The sequence below is a fragment of the Crocuta crocuta genome, unplaced genomic scaffold, assembly GCF_008692635.1.
Source record: "Crocuta crocuta isolate KB4526 unplaced genomic scaffold, BGI_CrCroc_1.0 scaffold299, whole genome shotgun sequence".
Classification (NCBI taxonomy): domain Eukaryota; kingdom Metazoa; phylum Chordata; class Mammalia; order Carnivora; family Hyaenidae; genus Crocuta; species Crocuta crocuta.
In genome coordinates, this window is record NW_027532747.1 from 403,153 (window position 1) to 426,031 (window position 22,879).

At 55.0% G+C, this 22,879-nt stretch overlaps 1 protein-coding gene across 1 annotated transcript in view; it reads left to right on the top strand.

The window, feature by feature from the left end:
* Nucleotides 1-22,879, top strand: part of CFAP100 (cilia and flagella associated protein 100) — a 45,981-nt gene that overhangs the window by 808 nt on the left and 22,294 nt on the right. The window contains exons 2-6 of the mRNA XM_077780814.1: nucleotides 116-223; nucleotides 11,896-11,970; nucleotides 18,855-18,955; nucleotides 21,275-21,467; nucleotides 22,760-22,827. Of these exons, the coding sequence (XP_077636940.1) occupies nucleotides 175-223; nucleotides 11,896-11,970; nucleotides 18,855-18,955; nucleotides 21,275-21,467; nucleotides 22,760-22,827 (486 nt within the window). The 5' untranslated portion in view covers nucleotides 116-174. The remainder of the gene's footprint in view (nucleotides 1-115; nucleotides 224-11,895; nucleotides 11,971-18,854; nucleotides 18,956-21,274; nucleotides 21,468-22,759; nucleotides 22,828-22,879) is intronic.

The window sequence follows — 22,879 nt, forward strand, 5'->3', positions numbered from 1 at the left end:
ATAGGTGTTGGCCACATGGTGAGCCCTCAGTCAATGCCAGCTGTTCTCAGCCACCTAGGGACACGGGGGTGAGGGCCTGGGGATCATCTGGCTCAAGCACTGTGTCCCTCCTCAGGTTGGAATTGCCTTTAGCCAAAGCCAAGTTTTGCAACAAGCCTTGGTTCCTGTGCCCAGATGTCCAAGACACTGTCTACAAGGATCTCCAAGGACATGACTTTCAACAGTAAGTGTGGGGCTGGCGTAGGCTCCGAGCCAAAGGCAGCCTACGAAGCGTGGAGTAGTGAGGTCCAGACTCAGTGCAGGTTAAGGTGTTTCCAAATTGGGCCACGAGGCAGAAGTCACAGGTTTGCCAAGTTCCCTAGAAACTCCATGTTCTATCTCCCTGGGCTGCTCTGACAAAGGGCTGCAGCACACTGGTCGCTTAGCACGCAGAGCTTTCTCGTCTCGCGCTTCTGGGGCCCGAAGCCCACGATACAGGTGCCAGCGGCAGTACTGGCTCCTTCTGAGTGCCACGAGGAAGAGTCCGTGCCAGGCGCTCTCCGAGCTGGCTGGCAATGACCGAGTTCCTCGGCTCGTAGCTGCGTCACCCCTGTCTCCGCCCTCACCGGCACATGGCGTTCTGCCTGTGTGCGCGCCTGTTGCTGATTTCCCCTTTCCGCTAAGGTCAGGCGTCCGACAGGATTGGACGCCCACACTAGTGCCCGTGACCGCATCTACGTCTTCAATGACCCCATTTCTTCACAGGGTCACGTTGGGAGGTGCTGGAAGTTAGGATTTCAAGCATTAAACTTCAAGTATGAACTTGGAGGGGTGGGGGACGCCATTCACCCCATAACAGGCTTTGTGGAAGGAACCATAGCGGAGGGGCCTCTCTCGGCTTTTCTGCAGCAATGGTCGCTGGGCTGAGCCCAGAGGAGGTACCAGCTGGCCCCAGGCCCTGGTGGGAGAATATCCTGCTTCCTTTGAAGTCACACGCCTGCTGCCAGGTGTCCCCACTGGGTGGCCTGGAGGGAGGCCACCAGGCCGGGGGGGGGGGAGCAAAGTGGGACACATAGTCACCCGCGTGCTCTTAACTGCCTTCAGCCTGTAGTTTGTTTTTGAATAGGTAAAGTATGGCCGTGGTTCAGAGTTCCAAAGTGTTCAAAGGCCCCTCTTGTGAAGGCCCCACCTGTCCCCAGATACCACGTACCCCCTCCTCAGAGGTGGCCAGGGGCTCCAATCTCTCAGCTCCTTCCCCACGAGCTCCGTGCGTGGGCTCTGTGCACCCAGGCGCGTAGATGCGGTCCATATACGGACAGATACAGTCCATCCCTTCCTCACACAGACGGCCACGCAAGACACGGGCTTCCTGCACCTTGCTTTTCCATCAGCCCAGACAGTGTGGAGACGCTTTCTTATCAGTATATCGGGAGTTCCCATTGACTTCTAATTTTTTTTTTAATGTTTTTATTTATTTCTAGGAGAGAGAGAGAGACAGCGTGAGCAGGGGAGGGTCAGAGAGAGAGGGAGTCACAGACCGAAACAGGCTCCAGGCTCTGAGCTGGCAGTCAGCACAGAGCCCGACGCGGGGCTCGAACCCACGAACCGCGAGATCATGACCCAAGCGAAAGTCGGACGCTTAACCGACTAAGCCACCCAGGCGCCCCGTGAGTTCCCATTGACTTCTAGAGTTACTCGCCGAGGGAATCCCGCAGGGTGGGTGTACTGTAGTTAACCAATCCATGGCGAGTGGCATTTAGCCTATTTCCAAACAGGTACAGCTATCCCGCCTTGTCCCCACGTTGCCAATTGTGTGCTCACGCACTCTGTTCCAGAGTGAATTGAAAAATGAAGAAAGGCTGGAATAGGGTTACAAAAAAAAAATAGCTTTGAAATGTTTGCAGGTAACAAATTAACTCAACACACACCCACACACACACGAATGCAACATGCCTGCACTATCACAAGAGAGTTGAAGTGATAAACCTCAACTATGTATTTAAGCTGTATTGATTCATCCAGGAGAACCAGGAGAGGATTACAAGGNTGACCCTCGAGGCCGGGTATATCGTGTGCTCTGCAGGTGACATGTAAACAGGTGGCTCGCCAGGCCAGGCCAGGCCAGGCAGGGGCACGCACGGAGGCACATGAAGTCGCTCGGTGGGGGCACTCAGGCCAGGAGGGCTACTGAGCCTGACATCCTGGGTTCAGCTGCTGGAGCTGGGGGCTGAGGTAGGGGCCAGAAAGACTCTGAGGTCCCTGGGGGAGACGGGTCTGGGGACACTGAGCTCCGAGCCTGGACCAGGTACAGGTAGGATGTCTGGACCCCAGCGCTACCCAGAGAGCCGAGGGCGGAGGCGCTGGGGTCAGACACACCCGGTGGAGCCCAGCACCTCTGTGAGCCTCAGCTACCTCATCCGCGGAATGGGAGCAATCCCTAGTACACCAGTACCCCACCCCCAGGGCCTCGGTCTCCCCCTGAGTGTGTGAAGCCTGAGTCGGAAGAAGATGCCCAGGGAATACGGGTGGAGAGGTGGGTAAGGGGTCTGGGCCAAGACAGCTGGAGCTTGACATCAAGGGAGTGAGCTCTGGGCTTGTTCTTCAGCCACAGAGCTTTATTAAGTGCCAGCTGGATGCGGGCATCTGTTCTAAGCGCTGGGGACTCAGGAGTGAATAAAACCCTCCCCCTCGTGGGGACTTATATTGCGACAAGGGAGGCAGACATCGGAAAGGCAACAGTCAGTCTGTATTTACCAGCCGAGAAACCGTAGAAAGGAAACCTTTGGAAGCTTTGGGCAGCGCATAGGGCATAATTTAAATGGGGGAGGTAGTCAGAGAAGGCCTCTCAGGAGATGTGACATTCAATACTTATCCATAACAATCCTGAAGGATGAAAGAGAGAGAAGGGCATTCAGGCAGTGAGGAAGGCCCAACAAAGGTCCTGAGGCCGGTACGAGCTTGCAGTGTGAGAGGAAGAGACAGAAGGCCAGTTTGGAGCAACCTGGGTTAGGCCTTGCAAGGGAGGATTATTCCGTTCTTTTTTTTTTTTTTAATGTTTATTTATTTTTGAGAAAGAGAGACAGAGCACGAGCAGGGGAGGGGCAGAGAGAGAGGGAGACACAGAATCCGAAGCAGCTCCAGGCTCCGAGCTGTCAGCACAGAACCCGATGCGGGGCTTGAACTCACAGCTGTGAGATCATGACCTGAGCCGAAGTCAGACGCTCAACTGACTGAGCCCCCCAGGCGCCCCGAGGATTATTTCAGTTCTGTCGAGAGGCTAGGGGGGCTGTAAGCAGGGAGATGGCACCATTTCTGGGCCTTCCGGCTTCTGCAAGTAGGGATGCTGTTGTCCGTGCTACAGGGAGAGGGGCTGTTCGCCCACAGCCTCCCTGAAGACCCTGGGTAAGGCCTCAGCCCTGGTGAAGAGGGTGGAGGACATTTGCTGGAGACCTTGTCCACACAGAGGAGCCGGGGAAAGCCCAAGCTAGACCCAAGGCCTCCCAGGCAGGCTTGTGGGGCGGCTGGGCAGGCCCCCTGCAGAGAGCTGGCCGGAAAAGCAATAAGCAGCTTCCCTCTCCGAGCTGCTCCATTCCTGCCACTGCGCTGCTTGTGTTCCCAGGCCAGGCCAGGCCAGGCACGCTCCCCTCGGGGCCTTGGCACTGCTGTCCCCATGCCCAGAATGCCCTTTCCCTAGAGCAACCTGTGGCTCCCTCTTGCGCCTCCTTTAGGAGCTTATTCAAGGGTCACCCTCTGCCTTATTGTTCTCGGTACCCTTTTCCACCTTGCAGCCTGCGTCGCCTGCAGCCTGTCTCTCTCTCCCAGACAGGGGTGTTGGCCCTTCTTGCCTGCTACTGTCCCTCCCCAGAGCCCGGCAAGTGGCTGGTCCTCAGTACAATTCCGTTGGCCCGAAAGCGCTCCCCGGAAGGTCGGAATTAGGCAGGGCCTAATTGAATAGCTCTCACAGCTATTCAACTCTGTCCTGGGAGCTCTAGCCAGAGCATGTATTTTTCTTGTTTAAAGATTTTGTTTATCAATAAACTCTGCACCCAATGTGGGGCTCAAACTTGCAACCCCGAGATAAGAGTTGCCCGCTCCACTGGCTGAGCCCGCCAGGCACACTCCGGAAAGGAGGAAGGGAAGCTATCACAGACGACATGCTCCTATATAAAGATAATGCCAAAGCACCCACCAGACAGCTGCCGGTGCTAATATGTGAATCCAGCCAGGTTGCAGGTGCGAGGTCAAAACACCACAATTATTTGTGTTCCTCCACGCTGGCACTGAGCCATCCACTGCGGAAATCAAGAAAGCAACTCCATTCACAACGGCATCTAAAAGAGTGAAGTGTCTACGCAGGAGGTGACGTCATGGGAAATTGTTGGAGTAGGAAGATCCAGGAAGCTGTTCTGCCTCCAAAACAACTTCTGAGCTGGCAGGAGCTGTGAGGATCCAAATTTGGAACTCTGGAGTCTAGACGGACACTTGGGCGTCTCGTGGAGCAGCCTCCAGCCTGGCAACAACGGGGCGGGGGGTGGGGTGGGGTGGCCGGAGGCCCTGGCAAGGCTTGCTGGTGCCACCGTGGGCAGCAAGGACCTTTTCCTCCCCGAAGCCAGCTGTGTGGTTGGTGGCTGAGAAGCCAGGACCGGGGCTGGCCGTGATTTCAACCCCAGGAGCGGGGATGACTTCCCTGCCAGGTCTGTTTGAAAGAGACAGAGCGTGAGCGCGGGAGGGGCAGAGAGAGAGGGAAACACAGAATCTGAAACAGGCTCCAGGCTCCGAGCTGTCAGCACAGAGTCCTAGGCGGTGAGATCACGACCTGAGCTGAAATCAGAGGCTCAACCCCTCAACCCGAGCCACCCAGGCGCCCCTGTCGGTGAGCATTTAAAGAGATAGGACCTCCCCTCTCAGCCTTCTGGGAGCCAGACATTTAAGGAAATCTTTGACAAGGGCTTAATATCGAGAATGTAGAGAGAATTCCTAAAACTCAACAACACTAAAAATGAACAACCCTGCTAAAAAAAAATGGCAATCAGTCATAGGAAAATGTAAACAAAAACCGTAACAAGATATCACTTCACACTAGTAGGATAGCGATCAAAACAATCCTGAGTCACAAGTGTTGGCCAGGATGTAGAGAAACTAGAATCCACACGCGCTGCTAAGGGGAATGTAAATAGGTGTGCAACTAACTGTGAATATGGTAAGGTGGTCCCTTAAAAAAAGTACACCTAGAAAAAAAAAGTATACCTAGAATTACATGATCCGGCAATTCTAGTTCTGCGCATGCACACAAAATTATTGGAAGCCCAACCCCTTGTCTTACTCGTGTTTGTCACCTGTCTAGAGTGTAGACTCAGAGGGCTCGCCGGCACCTGCGGCAGCACCTGGCAGCGAGAATGTGCCAAAACACACTGGCCGGCAGACCCTGAGTGAGCGACGGGGCCCCTCCTGCCCCACTCCCAGTGAGGACCAGAGAATCCTCAGCACCGTGTCCAGACATCGCCCTGCCATCCTGAGATTATCACGGATGCTGGGAGCTGGGGACAGATGAGACAGGCATGGTTCCTATTGTTTCAAGGTGTAGGTTTCACTTTTTTTCTAGATAGTTCTCCCGAGGCAAAGGGAACAAGAACAAAAATAAATTATCGGGACTGCATCAAAATAAAACGTTTCTGCACAACCAAGGAAATGATGACCAAAACCAAAGGCAACGATCAACAAAACCAAAGGCAACCGATGGCATGGGAGAAGATATTTGCAAATGACATACCTTATAAGGGGTTAGTATCCAAAATGTATAACGAACTTGTAAAACTCAACACCCCAAAAACAAACAATCCCATTTAAACAATGGGCAGAAGACATGAACAGACATTTCTCCAATGAAGACATCCAGATGGCCAACAGACACAAGAAAAGATGCTCAACGTCACTCATCGTCAGGGAAACGCAAATCAAAACCACAACGAGATACCACCTCACACCTTTCAGAACGGCTAAAATCAACACAAGAAACAACAGGTGTTGGTGAGGGTGTGGAGAAAAGGGAACCCCCTTGCACGGCTGGTGGGAGTGCAAACTGGTGCAGCCGCTCTGGAAAACAGTGCGGAGGTTTCTCAAAAAATTAAAAATAGACCTCCCCTCGATCCAGCAATCGCACTACTGGGTATTTACCCAAAAAATACAAAAATGCTAATCCAAAGGGATACACACACCCCTGTGTTTATAGCGGCATTATTTACGATTGCCAAGATTGGGAAGCGGCCCAAGTGTCCATCTATTGATGAATGGATAAAGAATGGTATAGGGGCACCCGGGTGGCTCAGTCGGTTGAGCGTCCGACTTCGGCTCAGGTCACGATCTCGCGGTTCATGGGTTCGAGCCCCGCGTCAGGCTCTGTGCTGACAGCTCGGAGCCTGGAGCCTGTTTCAGATTCTGTGTCTCCTTCTCTCTCTGACCCTCTCCTGTTCACGCTGTCTCTGTGTCTCTCTCAAAAATAAATAAAACATTTTAAAAAATGTTAAAGCCTAAACACTCATAATTTTAAAACAATAAAAATAAATTTTAAAGAAGGAAAAGAAAAAAAAGCAATCATAAATGTACCCTGTAGATATATCAGTGTAACAAAAAAGAACTACTGAAATGTCAGCCATGATATAGATATTAAAATCGACACACAAATAAAAAATAATAAATAAAAGGTAGGTTTCATTACTACTCAGGTCTGGCGAGCCCAAGAGATGAGCGGGTGGCTGCCATTGGGAAGGTGGTTTGTGCTCCTCACTGGTCCCTAGAAACAGGACGGCGGCGCTGGGGCAGGAGCCTGGTGGGGTCTCCATGGGAAGGGACGGGCGAGGCAGGGTATGCGGGCTTGGGGTTGACTGGTGTGACCAGGACTGTGGCATCGGGCTGTCCCCTGAGGTGCTGGGACCTCCTCGGGCGATCGGAGCAGGGCAAGTGGCCCTGGGCATGAGAGCCCGCGAGCAGAGGTGGGGCGCGGGGGTGTGGGCTCTGGGCAGGTTGGCGCCCACTCTTCGGCAACTCCTTTTCTCTGTCTAGGGACTGGCCAACCCCAGGGTGGAGGCAGAGACCGTCCCTGCGGGTGGGTAAGATCCAGACATTAGAGCATCAGACGTAGAAACAAGACGCGGCTAACACACGTGTCCTCAAGGAGCGTCCCGGCTCCGGAAGGAAGGTGACCCCTACACGACCGCAGAGTGATGCGTTCCAGAGAGGGGAGGGCCGCCTCCGGGAGAGCATGAGGCGGGGCCCCCTGTCCTGGCGAGGGGTCAGGACGCCTTCCTAGTAAACAGCAGATGGGGGCGGGTTGGCTGAGGGGCTCGCACACAGGTGGTGTGAAAAAAGCAAAGGGGACAGTGGCGTTGCCTGTTGGAGGGTCCACGAGAGTCCCCGAGTGGCCAGGGCAAGATAAGAAGCTGCAGAGTTCGCTGGCTGGATGACGCGGGGTCTCCCAGCTCACGTGGGTTCGGGTCCCCGTCCTATAGGCCCTGAGATGCCTCTAAAGAGGGTGCTGGTTCTCTGCTGCTGCGTCACAAATTACTCCAAAACTTCGTGGCTTAAAACAAGAGTAAGCACGGGTTAGCTCAGTTTCCGTGGGTCAGGAGCTCATGAGGGGCTGGGCTAGGGGGCTCTGGGCCGGGGGTCTTCTCTGCAGTCCCTGAAGGCTTGGCTGGGGCTGGGGGATGGGCTCTGGCAGGCTCAGTCACAGGGCGGCTGGCTGGGGCTGACCTTTCCAGAGCAGGTGATCCCAGATGTGGCAAGGCAGGGCCACAGTGTCCTCTCTGACCTCGCTCCAGAAGCCACACACTGTCACTTCCACGGCCGGGGGAGGGGGTGGGGGGGGTGCCGGAAGGGCGCGAGTACCAGGAGCCCAGGGACGCTGGGGGCCACGCTCGGTGGTGGCCGCTACAGAGGATGTGAACACGTGATCGGTTTTTGTAAGTTGTGTTTTAAAACGGTCTGCCGGGCTGCTAGGTGTGGTCAAGGCTCCGTACAGCCACCTCTTTGGTATGTTCCAGAACGTGTCTCTCCTTTGCCCTCTCACCCCCAGGGGTGGGCAAGGCTCCTACTGTTAAAAGCACTGAGTTACCGCTCTTCCTCGACCCCTCAACTCAGTCCACTTGTGTGGCCCTTCTGTGTCCTGGGGGGCATCGGGTACCCGCTGCACGACCCCTTTCCGACCACTGTATGCCCCCCCTTCACAGCGACCTCTTGAGAGCTGGCCAAACCCACCATGTCACTTGCACCCCCTCCCGAACCCTGCGGGATCCTGGCTTCTGCCCGGTCCCTCCACCCCTCCCATCTCGCTCTGGGGGGGCATGGCTGAGGCCTCTCCGAGGGCACCTTCCCCCCTCGCTCCTCCTCCAGGCCTCCTCCCTGGGCTCCGGTCCTCGCTGGCCCGTCCGTCGCCTCCCTGCCAGACTCCGCCTCCACCATCGGGCCCCTGCGGCTGTGTCCTGGGCCGCCCTCCCTCTCACCCCCTCCACAGCCTCAGTTTCCATCTAGTCGCCAGTGACACCCACATTTCCGTCCTCTAGTCCCCTGGTCCCCAGGCCTCCATCCACAGGGGTCTCTTCAGACACCGGAACCCACACGCTGCCCGAGCTCTGAGCCCCCGGCCCCCCGCCCACTGCAGGAGGCAGGCCCAGCCGCACCCGGTCCTCTCACCGCTGGGGGCGGGGGAGGGGCATTTTATCACTTTTTATGCGGACATTCAGCACCCAGCTCTCCCGGTTTCTCCTGGCGAATTTTTCTAAAAGTAGGCTTACATCTTTAAAGCTTCTTAATTAAAAAAAAAAAAAAGTTATCCTGTTAAATTGCTAAAAGGAAACAAGAACTTTTTAAATGTACTTAACCGGGGGCGCCTGGGTGGCTTAGTCGGTTAAGCGTCCGACTTTCGCTTAGGTCATGATCTCGCGGTTCGTGGGTTCGAGCCCCGCGTCGGGCTCTGTGCTGACTGCCAGCTCAGAGCCTGGAGCCTGTTTCAGAGTCTGTGACTCCCTCTCTCTCTGACCCTCCCCTGCTCACGCTGTCTCTCTCTCTCTCTCTCTCTCTCTCCTAGAAATAAAAAAAAAAAAATTAAAAAAAAAATAAATGTACTTAACCTTCGGATGCAGAATGCCTTTCTAAGCAAGACACACAATAAAACATTCCACTAAGTAAACATTAAAATGTCCTGTAAGGCAAATGCATGGGGGACAGACAGTCCAAAGGTAAGGGTCCTATCAGCTGGAGCAAACATATTCCCAGCAGCTCTGACAAACGGACGGGCCCGGGGTCCTCTAACAGAAGTTCTCAAGATCAGTTACAAACTACCGCGTCCCAGTTTAAAAACCGGGGCAAAGGATACTAACAGAGAGGAGCCAGGGGATAATTCGCATCTGAAAAGGCACACAATCTCTTCCGTGAGTAAGAAGTGCAAATTAAAACCCAGAGGCATCTATCGCCCATCAGACTGACAAATTCCAGGTGTGGGAAATGGTCCAGCCCAAGCCGGGGACAGAGTAGGATTGCACACGCTTGGAAACTGCATAAGATTAGAAATAGCCTCAGGGGGGGCACCTGGGTGGCTTAGTCGGTTAAGCGTCCGCCTTTCGCTCAGGTCATGATCTCGCGGTTCGTGGGTTCGAGCCCCGCGTCGGGCTCTGTGCTGACTGCCAGCTCAGAGCCTGGAGCCTGTTTCAGAGTCTGTGACTCCCTCTCTCTCTGACCCTCCCCTGCTCACGCTGTCTCTCTCTCTCTCTCTCTCCTAGAAATAAATAAAAATATTAAAAAAAAAAGAAATAGCCTCAGGGTCCCCCAGGAAACCTGACTAAGGAGCAAGGAGATTTGTGCGTGAGCAGATATACTTTTGAGAGAGAGAGAGAGAATGCCAGAAGGCGAGAAGGGCAGAGAGAGAGAGAGAGAGAGCGAGAGAGCATCTTAGGCAGGCTCCACACTCAGCACAGAGCCCAACGTGGGCCTCTATCTCACAACCCTGGGATCACGACCTGAGCCAAAATCAAGAGTCGGACGCTCAACCGACTGAACCACCCAGGCACCCCTCTCTTCTTTTTTCTAACTTTTAAAATACTATGGTAAAGGATCCATAACAAAAGTTACTTTTTGAGCATTTTTAAATATACGGATCGGTGGCGCCGTAAGTACACTTGCTCTGGTGGGCGACTGTCACCACCATGCATCCCCAGGACGTGTTCATCTTGTGAAACTGAAATGCTGTCCCCGCGAAACACTAACTCCCCACACCCTCCCGCAGCCGCCGGCACCCACCTCCCTAGTTTCTTTCTTTTTTTTTATTTTTAATTTTTTAAATGTTTATATTTACTTTTGAGACACAGAGAGACAGATCATGAGCAGGGGAGGGGCAGAGAGAGAGGGAGACACAGAATCCCAAGCAGGCTCTAGGCTCTGAGCCGTCAGCACAGAGCCCGACGCGGGGCTCGAACCCACGAACCGTGAGATCATGACCTGAGCCGGAGTCAGATGCTCAACCGACTGAGCACCCAGGCGCCCCCCACCCTTCCTAGTTTCTGTCTGCAGTGATCTGACGGCTCTGGGGACCTCGTGGAGGCGGGATCACACAGTGTGTGTCGTTTCACTCTGCACAGTGTCCTCAAGGTTCATCCCTGGCGTAGCATTTTGCTTTGCTTTACTTTTTTACTTTGCTTTTCTGCATTTTGCAGTAAAGACGTGAGGGGGCCTCTCAGCACGCGAGTGCAAAAATACCTCTGCTTAGATAAACAAAGATCCATTTGGAAGTGAGGGCTTCCGGTGAGGACTTTGGACATAGCAACGTGTCCTAACATGGCTGACTATGTCGGTAACGCTTTGTGCTGTGCCTGTGCACTGCTTTTTCAATTAAGACAAAAGTTGAGTTTCATTAGAGTTTTGGTTTGGTTGGCTTGGCTTTCATCTATTCAAATAATAGCGGTGTCTGCTGGGTTTTATGATCTAGTTAGTTAAATGTTGCTACCTTGAAATTGAGCCATACATTCCATCAGCCAGGTGGGAAATACGCACTTCGCCGCCTGTGCTCCTGAATTCTCCACGCACCTCACCACTCCCTACTGCCTCCCCTCTGCTCACCGTTATATACGCACTGGGGCCTGCGGGCATCTGAATTTTCAGCCCCGCGCCCTTGACCTTCCTGCCAAAGCCACAGGACAGCTCTTCTGCTCGCTCTTCCCACAGCCGATCGCCCCGCAGCGCAGGGCCTGCCTGGGAATCAGGTCCCTCACCTCGCAAGCTCTGCCTTGCCCCCGAGGCGTCCTCCCCCGAGCTGGTCCAGAAGGACCGGCTGCCCACCAGAGCGCATCCCCAGGCTCGCAGCCCCCTCCTCATCTGCCAGCAGCTGGCTGCCCTCCCCCGCGGGCATAGACCGGACTCTCCAAGCTGCAGATGATTTCTGACTTGGGGTAGGAGGAACCATCAGCCCAAATGCCTCCCTCCCTGTGGGTTTCAGTTGAAGGGACGACATCAAGGCAACGGGTACCCCTGAATCTTGTGCTGCGGTCCTCAGGGAAGCCCTGGGAGGCTCGTGGCAAGCGCCAGGCAGCGCCCTGAAGCAGAGGGCGCGGGTCTGTGACCTCCCCACGAGCCGGCCCCGCGCTCCCCCTCCAGGGCAAATGCGCAGATGCAGAAGCAAAAGTGCCAAACGTGTGTGTGCCAGGCACGCATGCACACGGGCCGGTTTGGTGCACGGGTGTCACAGCTTGCCGGCAAAGCGGGTACGATCGCCTCAGATGTGAAGCCGAGGCTCGGGGAAGCGGGGCGCCTTGCCCGGGCCCCTCAGCAGGCAGGTGAGGGCGCCGGGCTCTCTCCCCAGCCTCACTCTGTGTTCGCAGCTTCAAGAGCCAATGAGTCATTTGCTGTCGCCTTCATTTTGTCTCTCCCCAGAGAACATCGTGGGGTCCACGGACAGTAGTTTGACTTCAATCATTGAAGAAAAGAAGCAGAAACGTGGGAAAACAGGTAAAGGTGGCCCTCAAGCGGGGAGCTGAAGTCTGAGTGCGCAAGGGTCAGTCACCTCCATCCGTAGGCCCGTCTCCGCGCCGGTGCCACAGGGAAATGTCTCCACTTCCATTAGGAACTGGGTCTCCGAGACCTGAAATAACAGTAACGTAAACAAAGCAGGGTTTATTTTTCCTCCCGTAATGAGAAATGTAGGAGGCAGTCCAGATCTCCCGGGGGCCCCACAAACAGCAGGTCTCAGAAACTGCCCAGGTGACCAAGTCTTTCCGCCTTCAAGCCAATTTTAGCCTTAGGGTTTCAACTGTGAAGTTTTCATGTGGCCACAAAATGGCTGCTGCAGCCTCAGCCATCGCGTCTGATTTCAGACATGGAGGAAAAGGGTAAAGGGAGAAGCAAAACTGCCTACCAGCCAACCCAGCCCTCCTTGGAAAAAGACCCTTCCCAGAGACCCCACCCAGCAATTTCTGCCCACGTTCCACTGTCTAAAAATTTGTCCTGTGGCTGTCAGTGTCTATGAGGGAGGCTAAGCTGTGTGAGTTTTCAAGTAGGCATGCGGTTGCCACTTGTTAAGAGGAAGAAAGGGGGTGCCTGGGGGCTCAGTTGGTCGACCGTCTGACTTTGGCTCAGATCATGATCTCACGGTTCGTGAGTTCGAGCCCCACATCGGGCTCCGTGCTGACAGCTCAGAGCCCGGAGCCTGTTTTAGATTCTGTGTTTTTAGATTCTCTCTCTCTCTGCCCCTCCCCTTCTCACGTTCTGTCTCTCAATGATAAATAAACGTTAAAACAAATTTTAAAAAAAAGAAAGGAGGAAGAAAGGTAGGCAGCTCGCTGCTTGTACTGCTTCCTCTGCGCCTCTGCAGTGCCGTTCCACCCTCTTCGCCTCCTCTGCAGCCCCGCAGGCTTGCAGGCCAGTCTGACCCTTCCGTGGAGGAGGGCAGATGTGAGCACGCTCCCTGAGCCTCTCTCTCGCAGGCTGAGCTCCCGCCTCTCACCCCCCTCCCCACCCCCCCGTTTCCTCTTTCTTTTAATTGTGAAAATCCAAGCCTGTCGAGATAAGGTCAAATGAACTCAGGTGCCCATCACCAGTACAGAAGATTTAGCCACATCCATTTCATCTACCCTTCTCTTTTTCTTCTTCTTTTTCTTTTTTGTCTTTGCCAGAGTATTTTTTAAATTTTCATTTAAAGAATTTTAATTCCAATATAGTTAACATGCAGTGTAAAAATAGTTTCAGGCGTACAGTAGAGTGCTTGAACATTGCTCAGTACTTATCATGATAGCTGTATGCTTTGTTCCCCAACACCTGTTTCACCCATCACCCCACTCCCCTCCCCTCTGGTAACCATCAGTCTGTTCTCTACAGTGAAGTGTCTGTTTCTTGGTTTGTCTCTTTTCCCCCCTCTGTTCATTTGTTTCGTGTTGTAAATTCCACAAGTGAAATCATAGTGTATTTGTCCTTCCCTGAGTGACTCATGTTGCTTGACATAATATTCCCTAGCTCCATCCACATTGTTGCAAATGGCAAGATTTCATTCATTTGTATGGCTGAGTAATATCCCTCTGTGTGTGTGTGTGTGTGTGTGTGTGTGTGTGTGTATCACATCTTCTTTATCCATTCGTCTATCGACGGACAGCCGGGTTGCTTCCATACTTGGCCAGAATACTTTATTTATTTTATTTTATTTTTACAAATAGTTTACTGTCAAGTTGGTTTCCATAGAACACCCAGTGCTCATCCCCACAAGTGCCCTTCCCCATGCCCATCTCCCCCCTTCCCCCCCCACACCCATGAGTCCTCAGTTTGTTCTCAGCATTCAAGAGTCTCTCATGGTTTGCCTCTCTCCCTTTTGGCCAGAATACTTTAAAGTCACATCCAGGCAGGTCATTGCATCGGCACATCCCACAACGGACATTTTTCAAAAATAGGAATTTTTCCCTGTGAAGCCACAATGAAGTTACCCGATTATCTCAGATATGTCTTCCTATAGAAGATTCGTTCTAATTAGGATTCAAATGAGAGCTGATCATCTTCCCTCTCTTTAAAATCTAGCAGAGCCCCTCCCCCTTTCATTTTCTACGTCTTGACATATTGAGAGATGTGTTAATTACCCTGTAGAACGTGTGTGTCTGTTTGCTACCTGATCATTTGTTACAGAAACTGTTTCTCTGTTCCTCATGTTTCCTTTAATGGGACACTTGAACCCTAGGATGCTTGATAGGATGTTCCATTTTGTCCACAAGAATCCTTCCTTCCGCCTCTCACAAGAAGCCTCTGCGTCTGGCTGCCCCCGGCCCGTGGCGGTGCCACGTTCGGTGGGGTCCAGTGGTGACCATCTGGTGACCGTCTGGTGACCGTCTGGCCCTCTGTCACCTTCCCATCAACCAGTCACCCCACAGCTTCTTCTAACCACAGACCCCTGGGCCTGAACTGATCACCACATGAAGGGGGAGGCATCTGGGTTTGGTGTGATTCGTTTGGCTTCTTCACTGAGGTATGTTCAGGTGAAATGCACAAATGTGAGGTATACAGTTTGATAAGTTCCGATATACGTATACAACTTCGTAGCCTCCATCTCATTCACCATCTAGAACATTTCCGCCTTCCCAGAAACTCCCTCTCCCCCAAGAGACAGCACTGCTCTGCTCTCCCCACAGAATCATTTCATCCGTCCCCGAACCTCATACAAGCGGGTCACGCTCGGTGCTCCGATCCTGGCCTCTTTCTTGCACTTGACATCACACCCGTGAAATGCCGGTCACAAGAGCCCCGCCTTGGTTGTCGCTGTGTGTGTTCTGTTGTGTACCCATGCCGCCTGTGTACCATGCTTTCCGGGCTGGATGAAACATTCGGGGCGCTTCTGCTTTTTTGATATTACAGGTAATACCGCAACGAACATTGCTGTGCATGCCGTTTAGGGGACGGGAGCACTCACTTGCCCGGGGTGTTGGCGGAGAAGGGGAATCGCTGGTGGAATGTTTGACCCTAGCAGACACTGCCCAGCAGCTTCCCAGTTCACACTCGCACCACTGATGGGTGTGAGCCTTCCCGCTGCCCCACAGCCTCCCCACCGCCTGACACATTGCCCGTGCTTTTCTCTTTCCTGGCCCTTTGGATCTGTGCCATTTTTGTCGCATATTCCCTGCGATCCGTTAAGTGATCGCCTTCTCGAACGTTCTCTGCTGCGACCCTGTGTCGTTAAGGGCCTGTTCCTGCCTCTGCTCACTTTTCTACCGGGTTGTCTTTCCATTTTAATGGCTTCTAGGAACTCTTTACATATTCTGGAAACAAATCATTCATCAGTTCTAAGTATGCAAATGCCTTCCCTCACTTGGCAGGTCGCTTTCTCCTTTCTTAGTGGTGCGTTTTTGATGAACAAAAGTTCCCCAGTTTTAATGGAGTTCACCTTACCCGTCACTGTCTTATCGCGGGTACTTTCTATAAACTGTTCTAAAGCTCTCTGCTGGCCCCAAGGTCATGAAGATATTGTATTTTATACAAGTTTTGTTTTCACGTTACAATCAGACTTTGCATCATCTCTAATCTAATTGTAACCCTTTTGTTTGTAGATTCTTGGGATTTTCTTCTCTACAATCACATCACCTTCGGATGACATTATCTGCCCTTCCTTGCCAATCCTATACTCTGTATTTCTTTTTCTTGCTTAACTACAACATTGAGTAGAAGTGCAAAGACAGGCATCCATGCCTGTTCCTGATCTTGGGGGAGAACATGCAATATTCTACCTAGAGGTTTCTCGTGGGTTCCTGTATTAGTTTCCTGTTGCTGCTATGGCACATTACCGCAAACTCAGTGACTTAAAGCAACACAGATACACTATCTCACAATTCTAGAGGTCAGAAGTTCAAAATTAATCTCAGAAAACTAGAATCAAAGTGTCCACGGGGCTGCGTTCCTTCCAGAAGCTCCGGGGAGAATCTGCTTTCTCGCCTTTTCCAGCTCAGAGCCGCCCTGGTCCCTGGCTCCTGGCTCCTTCCTCAATTTCTAGAGCCTCCAGCACAGCACCCTCCGCCTCCGTGACGTCACTGCAGCCTCTGCTTCCATTGTCGCACCTCCTCCTCCAGCTGCTGGCCTTCCTGCCTCTTCTTAGAAGGACCCTTGTGATTACGTCAGACCCACCTGCTAATCCAGGACCGCCTCCCATCTCGAGGTCCCTAACTTCATCCCATCCGCAAAGTCCCCTTTACCATATAAGGGAACCCCGGCACAGGTCTCGGGGTTAGGGCCTGGGCATCTTCGGGGGGCCGGTACCAGCTCACCACACTTGCTCTTATCAGACTGGGAAGGTCCCCTTCTATTCCTACGTTGCTAAGACTCTCATTGAGAATCAGTTTCAAATTGTATCAAATACTTTTCCTGCATTTCTTGAAAAGATCCTATAATTTTCTCCCCCATTCTGTTAGTGGGGTGTATTACATCGACTGGCTTCTACGTGTCAAACCTACTGCATTTCTGGAATGATTTGCCCCGACTGACTGCCTTCCTTGGTCATGGGCTCATTCATACATTAACCATTAACCGTTCAGAAACATTCCCTACTCACCTGGCTGCACATGCAATTTCTGTTTTCGGAAGCCAGCCCCCACTTGGCTACCTCTAGCTCTGTGGCCTTGGGTGAGCTGCTCGCCTCTCTGTGCCTCAGTTTCCTGAGGAGTAACAGAAATTCCCAGCTCATAGGATTGTAATGAAAATTAAGTCAGGGATCGGCCTGGGTCTGGCCCATGGTTAGCTGCTCAGTGCTAACTTACTATTGTAATTAATCTTTCCGATGGGGACACACACATGCAGCCCAGGCGTGCTACTGGCCAGTCTGGGGACATAAAGACCCAGACTCTGTCCTCACTCGTCTGGATTTAGGGCGATGCCTTTGCCCGGGCCTGCTGGGCAGGCGCCCAGAGCCATCCCTTCCTGCACCCCCTCCTCCCGCGACTGCAGGCCTCCTCCCGCGACTGCTGGCTTCCTCTTCTCGGCTGGGCCCAGGAGTGGATAATCTTTCTTTATTCTTCTCACTCAGTGTTCTTAAATGACTTTGGCCGGGTTTAATTCTTAGAGAGAAGTTGAAAGAACAGTAGAAGCTGTTGTGGGCTTGGGGCTTTCCCCGCCATCGCCACATGACAGGTGCAGGTGACGTGTCCTGGCGGGACTGCCAGGGTGACAGGCTGGGGTCCCCTCCCCCCGCTTCAGCTCTGGCTCCCCCTGCTGGCCTGAGCAGCGTGGAGTCCGCCAGCCTCTCTCCTCCTGGTGATGGAGAAGCACGAATCTTGTGTGGAGCTATTTTGAGACTCTTAGAGCAGAAAGTCAAATCCCCTTCCCAGTGTCCCCTTTCTGCTGCTGAGGGTGTGAAATGCGACAGACCTCTGGAAAGGCCCGCCAGCATCAGCCCTCGAAGTCTGGAAATGCTCTCAGGCCCTGGCCTCTGTTCTGCCTTCGGGAACTCGGTTGCAGAGAACCAGTCTGTAGGGCACACGGGTGTGCGCCTCGGGGTGTGCAGGGCGGCCCCAAAGGCTGCTGCACACGTCCCAGCACCGGGCCCTGATGATGTCAGGCATCACTGGCACCGCAGCCTTTTACATTTGCTTCCAGAGCCCCCAAAGAATTAGTAATTTCCCAGGCAGCTGCTGAAGGTAAAGTGTTTTTATTTATTTAAGATTTTATTTTTTTACTTTATTAATTTTTTTACATGTTTATTGATTTTTGAATGAGAGACAGACAGTGTGAATGGGGGAGGGGCAGAGAGAGAGGGAGACACAGAACCTGAAACAGGCTCCAGGCTGTGAGCTGTCAGCACAGAGCCCAACGCAGGACTCGAACCCACAAACCGTGAGATCATGACCTGAGCCGAAGTTGGACACTCAACCGACTGAGCCACCCAGGCACCTCGGTCAAGTGTTTGTTTGTTTAATTTTTTTTTTTCTGAGAGAGAGAGACAGGGTGAGCAGGGGAGGGTCAGAGGGACATACAGAATCTGAAGCAGGCTCCAGGCTCTGAGCTGGCAGCACAGAGCCCGATGCGGGGCTCCAACCCACGAACCGTGAGATCATGACCTGAGCCGAAGTCGGACACTCAACCGACTGAGCCACCCAGGTGCCCCCCGTCAAGTGTTTTTTTTTTTAAAGAAGATATGAAATAATTAAAAATAGGTGTTGGCAAGTCCTAGAAGGAAATACCCCCAGAAATGTTACCAGCGATGGTTTCGAAGTGGAGGAAGTATTTTGTTATCATATTCTTTTGCTTCCAAGAAGGCTTTGTTTTGTTTTACAACGAACTCTATTTCCTCCAAAGGGAGGGTGGGGGAGACAGCAACCCTTAGTTCGGTGGCTTCTGGGTTCTGTCGTCCCTGACCCCTGCTGAGCTGAGCAGCAGCTCAGTCGCCCTTACTTACCCACAGGGGCGGGAGAAGCAGCAAAATTGGGGGGTCCCCGAGGCTCCCAGCTCTCCACCTCCTGCCCCGCCTCCCCAGACCACAGGTGCTTTCCCCTCCCTGCCCCCCAACCCAGCCTCCCCCTGGGGGGCTTGTGGAGGACCCTGCGGGCAAGGGATGTGCCCTGCAGCGCTCTGCCCCCTGCCCCCCGCAGGCAGGCGCCCCCCGCAGCGGGCCCCATCGCTTCCCCCTCTTCTCTGCCCTACAGAATGGGGGTTCCCCAGACTTTGACTCNCCAAGCCCAGCTAGGGTGAGTCTATGGAGGCGGAAGGTCCAGGGTTAGATTCCAAGAGAACATTCGACACTTGCTCGTGCTTTCAAGGAAGCTCCCCATGCTGGGTTGGGGGGGAGGAGGGTGCGCCAGACTCTAGCGACACAGACCACCTGTTGGGGAAGAGCTGGCTCGTGTCTCCAATGAGGTATCTCCCCGCCCCCCCTCCAGGGCCCAAGATTGCTCCTGACCATGAGGCGAATCCTTTCCACGTGTCTGGAGACGAGGATTTCTTCCTGCTCAGAGATCAGGAGCGGAATAAGTCTCGCTTCGTGAGTACGGGGACCGAGGCCGCCTGCAATCTTCCCTCCCTCACGCACGCACACCTGGATCGCCCTTCTCACCACAGTACTTTCTTCAGGTCACTCTCTCCCTCTAGAGCAGTCAATGGTTCAGTATTTTTTTAATGTTTATTTATATTTGAGAGAGAGAGAAGAGAGAGAGACAGAGCATGAGCAGGGGAGGGGCAGAGAGACAGAGACAGAATCTGAAGCAGCTCCAGGCTCTGAGCTGTCCACACAAGAGCCCCACGCAGGGCTCGAACCCACAAGCTGTGAGTTCATGCCCTGAGCTGAAGTCGGACGCTTAACTGAGCCACTCAGGCGCCCCCCACTCTTTTTAAAAACTCAATTCAAAACCCTGACAAGCTCTCCGGTCACTGACCTGTCCCGCTGTCTTACCCAGCTTCCTGGACACTCTCCCTGGGCCTCGTCAGAGTGGGCTGTGTGAGGCTGCCGTGGCCTCGCTTCAGCCACCAGGCCTTTCTGCTGCCCCTTACACGAGCTGTCACCCTCCTGAGACTCGCCCTGTCCTTCAAGGCCCATCTCAGACCCCAGGCGCCCACCCCTCCAACTGCTCCAGCCTTGCACCATCCCTCTCATAGGAATTCTTGGAGGCCAAATCCACACACCAACATGCACATATGCGCGCGCACACAGACACGCGTGCCCCTCGGCAGCACCTGGGGGTCCCTGAGCCAGCCCCACCTCGGCCGTGCCTGGTCTGCACCCCCAGAGTCTGTCTTGCCTCCCCATCGAGAGCCCCTTCGCCCCATCCCCACCCCTGCGGCCCGGCTGCAGCAAGCAGGCAACCACGGCCAGGCTCGGGGAGGACTCACCAGTGGGCATCGCACTAAGCGCTCAGCAGCCGCCGGGTTTCTGCGACACACTCTCGGGGACATGGGTACGGCCAGCGCGCCCGGCTCCTCCTGGGCTCACTGTCCAGGCTCAGGCTGTGAGATTCCGCGGAGAGGTGGCTCTGGCCGAGACGGGTGGACGGCCGGACACAAAAGGAAATGCACGTCTTCCAGCCCCTCCCCCCAGACCTCCCCGCCTAGAAGCTCTGGTGACGCTGTCAGTGTATCCCCCACCCCGCTGTCAAGCTGTCACCCACCCACGCCCGGGGGAAGGAGTCACTCCCACAAAGCCACACCGAGCAGCACACACTTTGGTGAGGCCTCCAAGTGGACAAACACAGCAGAAACGCACACAACTCTGACGTCGCCTTAGAGACCTTTCTCCAGGGCAGGCTTATCTTCTCGCTTCTGCCTTCTTCCTAAACACCCGACCCCACCCCAGCCCCACCCCAGCACAGCCCCACCCGCACCCCTGCAGAGCTCCCCAATCTCACACTGACCCCAAGCAGCTGCCCGGCTTCTTATAAGCGCCTAACCCTCTGCCCCTGGGAGTCTAGGTGGTATTTCCTCCGCTTTGTTATTCTACACAGACGTGAGATCTAGTGGCCTGGGGGGACGGCCCCAGGGGCGGTGTCCTAAGCAGGAGGCCCCGGAAAGGCCGGGTGAAGAGGATTGGGGCAGGCCTGTCTGAGCCTGCAGGCCGGGTGCCGGGCTACAGGAGGAGGTGGAGACCCCCTGGGCTTCGGAAGCAGGAAGGGCGGGCTCCCCTGAGCCCTAAGACCCGACTAGGCCTCAGGGAAGAAGAGTCCCCCCCCCCCAGGCCACCCTGGGGTCCTCCCAAGCTCTGGGCTGGGGACGGAGCACCCCTGAGGCAGCTTGGAGGCCAGGCGGGGCGCAGAGGAGCAGATCCCCAGCGACCCGCCCGCCGCCGGCACGGACTACCGAGCTTGTCGACCAAAGTCGGGATTTCGGGTTTCTTTTGGAAACTCACAAGATCTAGCTTCCCCGAACCTTCCCTTCCGTGTGTCAGATTTAGCAAATCACAAAACGAGAATGTGAGAATTAGTGTGAATTTCAGGAAGAGTCCTCGTAGAGTGAGTGTGTCCCTGCGCTACTGATCGGGAACGCACATCCGACTGGGCGGCCTGTGCTTGGTGGGGCAAACCCCCCTCACCCCGCTTCCAGCCCTGTCAACCCGGAGCTGTGCGCGGAGCCCGGGCGTCCCCGGGCGCAGGGCTCCACAGCCCTCTCCGCGCGCCCGGGCGCACGGCTCCACAGTCCTCTGCGCGCGCAAGTGCGCACCTCCGCCAAGTGCACCCCGACCTGCACCCAGTGCGCCTCTCCGCCCCCGAGCAGGTCCCCTTCACCCCCGCGCCGCGTGCGCGTCCCCTCAAGGCTGGGCGACCCCGGGACCNGTTGCCGGCCCCGCCCGACTCCGCCTGACCCCGCCCCCCAGGAGCGGGAGCAGAAGAAGACCCTGCAGGTGCACCAGAAGATGACCTACTCGTCCAAGGTGTCGGCCAAGCACGTGAGCCTGCTCCGCGAGCTGCAGCTGGAGGACGAGACGCAGGACCAGGAGGTGCGCGCCGAGGCCGAGCGGCTGCGCGCCTTCCACGACAGCGCGGCCTGGAAGCTCGCCATGACCAAAGGTGCCCCCTTCCCGGGCGTCGGGTCTTGACCTCTGTGCGCGGGCAGAGCTTTTCCAGCGCTAGGAGACGCCGGGCTCCGGTGCAGCGGGGAAGGGGGGTCGTTTCTGTGACGGGCCCCTGCCTCCCACCATCACGCCATTCGAGGCGGACCGCAAACCTAAAAGGCTCAGAATCGCCGTATTGCGCATTCGGAATGCTACCGTGCACGTGAGTGCAGATGGCGCACCTATAAAATACAGCCCCTTAACTTGGAGGTGAAGAGCGTCGGTGTGGAACCGGGTTCCCTGGGTTCAGATGGCCGCTCCACCACTGAGTGACCTCGCCGCCCCCGCCCGGAGTATCTGGGCTTTCCTGTCCAGAAAGACCAGGGAAGGAGGATCCCATGACCCTTCGCCCCAACTGCACCGCCTCGGTGCTTGCACTCCAGAAGGCCTTCTAGATGCCCGCCTTAACTTCCTCCCACCTGGCTTAAAGCCTGTGGTGTAGACCTAGCTGATGAGGGTTCTTGGGGTGATAGTGGGGTTTGTGGGGTCCGGAGCCGACAGCCAAGAAAGAATTCTTGAAACGCCTTGGTGCACAAAGGTGATCTTACTGAAGCACGGGGACCTTGAGGAGAGACTGGGGGAGGTGAAGTCCTGGAGAAGTTTCCAGTAAGACTTTCATATGCTGAGGAAGACTCACAGGGTGTAAGGCATTTAGTTCTGCCGTTTCCTTCTGCCTGTGTTCCCGTCACCGTGGAGGGGGAAGGGGACTCCTGTCCTTCGGGGCTGTGATCTCTATCACTTGACCATCTGTTTACCCCTTTCCTTTGGTCTCGGCGTCCCGGAGCGCCCGAGGAGTGTCACGCAGACCCCATGGCCGGGGGGGGGGGTCAGCCTGCCGTCTGCTCCCCCATCATAGCTGCTGTCTACATTGGTCCCTGGGGGCTTAGAGCACCCACAGCCCCGTGTCCCTCACCATCCCTTTTGCAGGGCCCGGCCCCAGAGCTCTTTCACTATTGGGTGCAGCTGGGTGCACCTTCCCGGGCAGGGCTGTCCAGAGGCTCACTCGGGAGAAGAGCATCCCAGCAGGAGAGGCTCGGGTCAGACACAGGGAAGGGCTTCCCACCTGGCCCGATCTCCGGCAGGGGAGAGTGTGACGCGTCCACGGAGCCTCCTCTCCTTTTGCTAAGAGCCCAGTCTCCGGGAGTCCCTGTAATAGCCCGGCTTCCACAGCAGAGCCAGTGCCCGGAGAGGCAGCCGCGCCGCCCGGTCTCCCTCACATGCCCGCCGCGCCCCCGCCTCTCCCGGCAGAAAAGAAGACGGAATCGGACAGCCTGGACCATTACATCAACCAGAAGCGACAGATGTTCCGCCTCCAGGTCGGCCCAGTTGCGCTGCGCGGGGGGGGCAGGGCGGGGGGTGGGGGGCTGT